The sequence below is a fragment of the Dioscorea cayenensis genome, chromosome 14, assembly GCF_009730915.1.
Source record: "Dioscorea cayenensis subsp. rotundata cultivar TDr96_F1 chromosome 14, TDr96_F1_v2_PseudoChromosome.rev07_lg8_w22 25.fasta, whole genome shotgun sequence".
Classification (NCBI taxonomy): Eukaryota; Viridiplantae; Streptophyta; class Magnoliopsida; order Dioscoreales; family Dioscoreaceae; genus Dioscorea; species Dioscorea cayenensis.
The window spans coordinates 5,062,784-5,070,606 of record NC_052484.1 but is presented as its reverse complement, the minus strand read 5'-3'; the positions used below and the strand labels follow the sequence as shown (position 1 = coordinate 5,070,606).

The following is a 7,823-nucleotide window of genomic DNA, read 5'->3' as shown; positions in this document are numbered from 1 at the left end:
AAGAACAATATCTTCTAAAATAAAACCAACGCCAACGACCTTCAGGTCTATTGGTACACGGGTCGCCGATAGAGCTCTCACCGAGTGGTGAGAGTTCGATTCTCGGCTGAGAGTACATTTCGGGAGTTATGAGCGATGGTTGTGTACGGGTGGTTTTCAGCGCACGTGAGCGGCCCCGTCCCCACTTGTTCCACCGAGGCTGCAGCGTCGCCCCGGGTTTCAGTGGGTTCGCCCCGCTCCTCTTTCCCAAAAAAAAAAAATAAAACCAACAAAATTAGATTAGTCCACCTCAATCACTGATGCATATATTTGGCTAAACTAGTTCTCCCATCTCCGAAAATAACAAAGAAAGTTAGATCAAATTTGAAAACCACCCAAAATCAAGAAAATCAACCTGAAAGCAAACCAAACAAAGTTTCAACACAAATTTCTTTGGCATGCAAAATTATCTTCATTTCATTCATAACAATCATCACATCCTCAAGCAGAGTTGCAGATACTGATGAATGCATGGGACTTGCACAGCTCTGGGGTTCCCATTCAGTGTATCATATCATTCACACCATAACATCAATTTGATTTATTTAGATCTCAGCCAACCAGCCAGTAACAAGTCAAGCCAAGCCAAGAGAAGATTCTAATAGACATAAGGTATTATCCTCCAGGGCACCAGTTTGCAGTATTCAACCCATATTTCTTTATATTTCTGCGCACATCTTTCTTCATCCCTTCTCTCCCTCCAAACCAGAAGTATAAGAAGATATATAGGATAAAAGTACGGGATCGGAGAACTGCAATAATGAAGGTAACTTGTTAGCTGCTCTGCATGAAATAAGTGGATTAATTGTATGATAAAACAATTTACAACAGTGGAGAAATAACCTGGTGCCGCAAGGTAAACTGAAAGAAAGAGCAAGCAGCAAGTCTCCGAGATAATTACAGTGCCTTGAAACTCCCCTGCATCAAACAACTAATTAGCAGAAATTAAAATGGATGAATGCCAAATAAGAGACGTTGAAGATAATTAGCAGTAATAATATGTGTTACATATTATGGAAAAACCGGGAGGTGTCATTGATTATTTTGATTTTTAAATAAAAAGGCTCTGTGGAAAGATGGTAAAGTACCTGTATATCATTTAAATTTTAAAATGACTGCTTTAAACCTATTGTCTCTAGTTCTATTCTATAATAAGTCCAAATTACATACTTCGAGAAATGAAGGCAACAATCTTACCAGTAGCCAGAAACAAGCAACTTTCCCCCAACAAGTTTTGGGGGCTTGCCCCATATGTGAGCTTTAGGGTTCTTCTTGAATACATGCTTCTGCTTATTAGCTCCTCTAAATACACAATAACTGCATGAACCATGTACAATTTCTAAGCATAATTTAAGAGAGACCATGCAAGGGAAAAAAATATCCACAACAAATCTAAGCATGGAGGCTATTACCCGACAAGGAAAACTAGGCAGTTGGCAATGACGGCTACTTTTGATAGAACGACTTTATTCTTCAGAAGCCACCAACCCTGGATCAAATAAGAGATGATTTATCACTCCGTATAATAAAGGAATAGATGGAAGAAAATGGTGAACTTGAGATACCAAGGACACATTAACACACTGTCAAATGATGTTATGACCGCCAACAAACCCATCAATTCGCTAGGGTAAAATGTCTTAGTCCAGTGTTACATTATAAAACAACCTGTGTCTAGATGCAGAAAGGTTGGATATAGTTCACAATACATGGTGGTATGATAAATTTCTTCAACTAATAGACTGAACCAATGGATTAGGTCATGACCCCTAGCATATTTATGGCATTTAACAGAACCATAAAACCAAATAGCAGCTTCTTCCTGACATCAGGAAGAATGAAATACATCTTGACAAATATCCATGATGACAATGATTTAAGAGCCACATTTTACAAGCAACAACTTGCCTCATGGGAACTTACATGCAAAAGGAACCAAACTATCTGAATGTCAAAAAGGGTTGAAGCACAAGGATTTGGAATACTCAGATGTGAAAATGAATCTTAAGTTGGGGACCCACAAAATAAACATAAACAAACAACAAAAGCAGTATAAATAATGTTCCAAATATCCATTTCTAGAAAAGGATTGAAAATTCTCATGGTCATATTCACCGTGACTTGCAGATCCCAATTGCAAGACAAGGGGCATGCCTGATCAGTTCTGATCATGTACTTTACTAAATAATGATGTTAAGTTCCAACACAATACTTAGATTTGTAGGACATTTGTTCATCATTTTTGCATAATCGTCAAAGGAAATGTTTGAAGGAATAAACGTGAATCAGATACAAATCACATGCCTGAATACTAAAAGTGAAAGGAATGAAAACTAGATCCCCAAAGACCAACATGTAGCCCAATCTCTCAGCAATGATGTCCCATCTACAAATACAGCCAAATAAAATTGATTAGCAAGGTAGAAGACAATAAAGTACTCTAATGACCAGAAAAAGATTGATGATAAATGCTAAATGAAGGAATAATTAGGATATGCTTGGAAATGGTGGTATGTAAGGTAGTGTAATGGCTGTCAGCTTTGGAAATTTGACATATTTTGGAGGGAACACTTTTGACTAGACTTTGATTTAATTGATACTAATCAAAATAAGCATTTAATATTTACAAATTTTCAAATTACTAACATTAATATTTTTTCAAAAATTAGTTATTAAATATATTTATTTAAATAATTAAATTTTGTAAAAGAAGATTGGCGGGGTTACTTTATGTGCTTGGTTTGAAGTTTGGGTACCCCCAATTACCAAACACAATGCCATGCAGTCTCAACTAGTATCTTAGTTTTTTTTAAAAGTTTGAATACTCTCCTAGAGTCTACCATTATCCAAAATCTACTTTCAATAAGTAATCACAATAGACAGCATGTAGAACTTTATAACATAAAGTGCATTGGATATTTTTAAAAGTAGAGGTTAGACTTACGTGGAGGTCATGAACTCTTCATAAAAAAAATAGTCCAAAATATAGAGCTACATGAAAAGAGAAAAGTGAGTATGGATTAATATCAAAGATCATTTATAACTCAATAAATAATTAATTGTGTGTTATTGAAGATACTGCAACAAAGAGTTGATAAAGGATGACTGAGAGGTTCCCATTGCCAGCCTGAATGCTTTTCATGAAGATAGAGAGGTTGATGAACAACCATCCCATCATTCCAGCTCTGACAAAAAAAAATCTGCAAAATAGAAAAAGTAAATCTCAAGGCTAGGCATTATAATTGTTGTCAGCCAGTTTCCTTGGCTTGAAATTAATGGAAAAAATTTCATAAATGATACAAGAATGAACTGGAATAAGCTTAAGTAATGGCCGATAAATACACCATCAAAGACAAAAAAGTACTGTGATCACTGTCTCATCAAACTACATTGGGATGGGCACAATGATAAAGCATGGTCTGAGGAAAATAAATGAATTTGACTGCCACAAGGCTTTGAATCTCAAAAGATCTGTATGATCCCAATTAAGAGTTTTACAAGGTACAAGATCTTTGTGTTTTAATCACCAACAACCAACTTAATTTCAATCTATTGGGGTCTATTTGGAAGCCAAAAAAAAAAAAAAAAATAGAAATTTGTTTCCACAATAACTAGATACCCTTCCTATGAATTAAGTATTTCCCCTAAGCAATCAGTGTTTGGATGATCACAGTGAAAATTTTTCATAATCACTAAGATTATAGTTTGCAGGCTTGTTTGTTTTGCCTTGAAGTAAAAATAGTATATCTTTAAGTAAAATTCTCCAAATATTTTATAAAACCTAATTTTTTACAAAAAATCAAAGAATTTAAAAAATCTTTGAATTTTAAATATTCTTATAAAAGGACATATCTTAGGTTTTTATCAAAAATGTCTATATTTAACATAAAATAGATGTTTAACAAAATAATGCTTTTATTATGTTTTAAAAATATATATTTTTTAATGTCACATAGCATATGACATGGCTAGGTGTGCCACATGTTTGAGCATGTCAAACACTAAATAATCAATGTGCCACATAAGAAAGAGGCCATGTTGCAAATTTCATAAGGAAAAAAAACAGTGCAGATCTTTTTTACATTTTCCTTACAATCTATAGAAATTATTTCCTATAAAAAGAGTTACCAACCATCACTTGATAGTAATTTTCTGCAGAATGTAAAATTTCTATAGAATGCGGAATTCTGGTGTTACAAAACAAGATCTCATCTATCCAAATTAAATCTGAATGAGTCATCTCTAGACGACATATTAAAAGATTTATTTGAGGCTAGGGTCAATATACACTCTTAGTGAAATTTTAAATCTTTGATCACAAATCATAAAATAATTTCTAGATAACAAATAAAGATTCACATACTTGAGATCAACTCCCATAAAATGGGGATTCAGCTGCACTCCAAACCACCTAATAGCACAATAAGACAAACTTTGATCAGCATAAATCATTTCAATGCTTTCTCTAAAGTTGCAAGGTATTATACATAGAGTTACATTTTAAGTATTTTAAGAAAGAATTCTTAGAATTCACATCAATAAATTTGACAGAAAAAAAAAAAGCCTAAACTCTCAGCAAAGTTTATGCCTCAAGTTACCTCAATCATGTAATGACAATTAGAAACAAAAATTAGCCAAAGAAACTGCATAAAGAGTGCAAATTTTCATGCCCTTGCATATTTCTGGGTCATGTTATGTGCCTGCTCAGAGTTCAGATCCTAAGAAACTAAATCCAGCCATACAAGCTCACAGAAAGGGAGCGAGCAACCACGTCAATAATATATGAAGAAATATTAGTTAAATGATGCTGAAGAACGCTTCAAGAAACAGAAGCCTCTTGTTGTCTTTAGCAACTTTATACAGTCTAGAAGCATTAGTCTCCTGGTTCTAGTATTCTAAGTTTTCAAATGCATAGATTTTATAACATTACTAGTGGTAATTCTCTGTTTAAAAGCACACCTTTTCTTTAGAAAAATAATGAAATAAAATATTGGTCAGTTGATAGTAAATAAAAATACCAGTCATGTATAAAGTTCCCAGTAACATGGGCTTTTAATGATGAACTCTGTTCACGAGACTTGCCACCAACAGCATAAAGTGCCAAAGAAACCTAGATAAAGAATGGAAATCACAATCAAGTGTATGGAGAACTAGATCCCTCAGGAAAATACCTAAAAGTCATATATGAATGAACTTACAATGAGGCTGAAAATAAAAGTTGCCGACAGGAGTTCAATTCCTTTGTCAGCAACCACCTGCAATCAGTCCCATGTTATCCTTCCATTTGTATCTTCAACAAGTGGATCAAGTGATTCAACTTCATATACAAACAATATACTGTATAGGGATAAAGGTCTTCCTTCTCTAAGTGATTTTAAGCACAAACAATGTTTGAGACGAGCAATTAAGATGTGCTTTTACTCTGTGACAATTCAGCATTAGTTACTACAGGAGAATGGATGATAAACTTAGTTGAACTTGTAATGGTAAAGAAGCATGTCAGTTCATTTTACTCAGACGGTTGAACCAATACCAATGTTACTCCCAAAGAAACATGACATCATCTTAGTGACTTAAGAAAGCACCATTGTTGTCAATATAAGTCAATCAGAAACATGTAACCTTAAATGAAATTAGAAGCATATAGACTTCTCAGACTTAAGATCAATTTTCAGAGATTTCAATATGGCAAAGTCATGTTAAGATGCAAAACCAGGCTGTGCTGCCACTACCAACAAGAAGTCAGTATAATTGGATTCTGTCTGAATTTGAATCATCTTACATGTTGTGGACAGGTAATCTGGCACAAGGAATACATGTTTGAGATACAATTTAGCAACCAGAGTCATTCCAACTCCCTTCTCTATGTTGTTGGGACTTTGCACACAGATATCTTGTTCAATAAAATTTAATATCTTTGAGAAAAATGATTCTTAAACCTGTTGCTAGGTTAAAATTCAGCTTGTAGGTCACTATCTAACTACAAAGCCATTAGCAATCACAAGCTAGTTGCTGGTATATGTCTGCCGCATTGCAGACTAGACTACCACATACCGTGTCAATTATCTATAGAAGTCTTTGTCATAATCAATGCTTCATTGGATGTCAAAGGCCTAGGACATTATAACACACCTTACTGTGATTGATTTAGATGACAGCAAAAATTATGTTCATTTAGATCTAATCCAGCACCAAACTTGCAGCAACAAAGAAGAAGGAAGCCTTTTTTTTTTTTCTTCCCAAAGAAGAAAACAAGAAAAAATAAAGCACAAAATTATAATACATATAAAGCGAACGCAAATCATCAATGAAGGGGAAAAAATTCAATTAATGTGATACTGTGAACATTTTATGGATTGACAAAGTTACCATGGGAGAGATCATTTTCGTGTTAACTCCAATCCCCAAAAGAACCACAAGCAGAATAAGTGATAGCAAACCTGCAAAGGAGTCAAAAAGAGGAGATCACACAAAAAGAATTGCAGTTTTTCCACCATCAGATTGCTTAGCACGTTTCAAAAAGTTACACAGCACAATAACCACATGCTATTTTTATGAGCAACAATATTCGAGTTTTTACTTCAATTTACATCTATTCATATCTTGACAGACAATTTCACAAACACTTGACAGGCAGTAAACTCCTAGTCCCGAACATTCAACAAACACAGTCAGAAAACAAAAAGTTTCCATCTTTCAACCAAAACCAAACCACCAGCAAATGTTTTATCACCCAATAACCCAAAAGAGCAGAGCATGACGATGATCAGCCTCTACAAACAGTGTTGGCAGTCAAAGCATGTCCAAAGAAATGGGGATGAAGCACATACCGTTACACCGGTAGTGGAGGCGTGTGCCATCAGAGAGAATGGCTCCAGGGATGACCCTGCCCGGAAGCACAGACCCAGCAATCGCCAAGTAGCCGAGGTAAGAGAAAAGGATCACTACCTGCACACAGTTGGTGGTGGTGTGGCCGGAAGCCGAAGTATCAGTGACAAACACAAAACAGAGGAGAATGAAAATGGATGATGGTATAGAGAATGAACTAACCGAGCTCCAAGAAGGGATCAAAGCAGCAAGAATATCCCCCATCTCCATTGCTCTCCTCCACTATCTCCACTACGTCTCTCTCTCTCTCTTCCCTGGCTTGCGGCGCTCAGACAAGCACTAAAGCTGATAAGAAGTACCCCCATGTGCGTGTGTTTTTTTTTAAATGAATTAAATCGGCCCTGGTTTTGTTTAGAATTATAAATATATTTTCATAATTTAGTTGTGGGAAAAGAGAGAAGGTATAATCACCAAAATAATACCTATACTTTTATCTCGACTTTTCTTCGGTCCTCTCTTTGAAATCTTTCTCGTTAGTCGCTACTTTTTAAAAATATGCCCCTTGACAGTTAAAAATGCTCGTGGGTCATACTACTTTGAGAATGTCGCAGTTAAAAATCTTTCGTGGGTTCGCTCTGCTTAGAAATGTGCTCAGTTAAAAGCTAGGCACATTTTCTAAAAGTGAAGGAAGCTAGAGAAGGTTGACTCTAACTCAAAAGTGGGCAGTTTTCGAAAATGAGAGGATTTCAGCATTTAAAGTAGAGGACTAAAAAGGAAGAGAAAAAGTACTGAAGCCATTGGGGTATTATACCAAAAGAGAAAACCCAATCAAAAAATTGGGTAAATTAAGTTATGCAAAATGAATTTCTTCGTTTTGGTATTAATAACTTTTTCATACAAAATTATGTTTATTTTCAATTTTATCAATAATAATAAAATAAAATAAAAATCATACC

At 34.9% G+C, this 7,823-nt stretch overlaps 1 protein-coding gene across 1 annotated transcript; it reads right to left on the bottom strand.

The window, feature by feature from the left end:
• Positions 1 to 415: 415 nt before the first annotated feature.
• On the bottom strand, positions 416 to 7,235 carry LOC120276546 (delta(14)-sterol reductase-like). The gene is made up of 13 exons (XM_039283312.1): positions 7,090 to 7,235; positions 6,870 to 6,987; positions 6,409 to 6,479; positions 5,238 to 5,294; positions 5,058 to 5,149; positions 4,403 to 4,450; positions 3,119 to 3,239; positions 2,984 to 3,030; positions 2,344 to 2,425; positions 1,452 to 1,528; positions 1,237 to 1,356; positions 883 to 957; positions 416 to 791 (listed from the first exon to the last, which is right to left on the bottom strand). Exons 1-13 carry the CDS (start codon positions 7,135 to 7,137, stop codon positions 638 to 640), a joined length of 1,110 nt encoding a protein of 369 aa, XP_039139246.1. The 5' UTR covers positions 7,138 to 7,235; the 3' UTR covers positions 416 to 637.
• Between the last annotated feature and the right edge of the window lie 588 nt (positions 7,236 to 7,823).

What these genes read in the sequence shown, in the direction of transcription:
- LOC120276546 (XM_039283312.1), bottom strand. Translation starts at nt 7,137, where the DNA reads ATGGAGATGGGGGATATTCTTGCTGCTTTGATCCCTTCTTGGAGCTCG. An exon ending in CGAAAATGATCTCTCCCATG is followed by an intron (nt 5,295 to 6,408) that starts GTAACTTTGTCA and finishes GACTGATTGCAG; the next exon opens with GTGGTTGCTGACAAAGGAAT. An exon ending in TTTATGGGAGTTGATCTCAA is followed by an intron (nt 3,240 to 4,402) that starts GTATGTGAATCT and finishes TCTATTTTGCAG; the next exon opens with ATTTTTTTTTGTCAGAGCTG.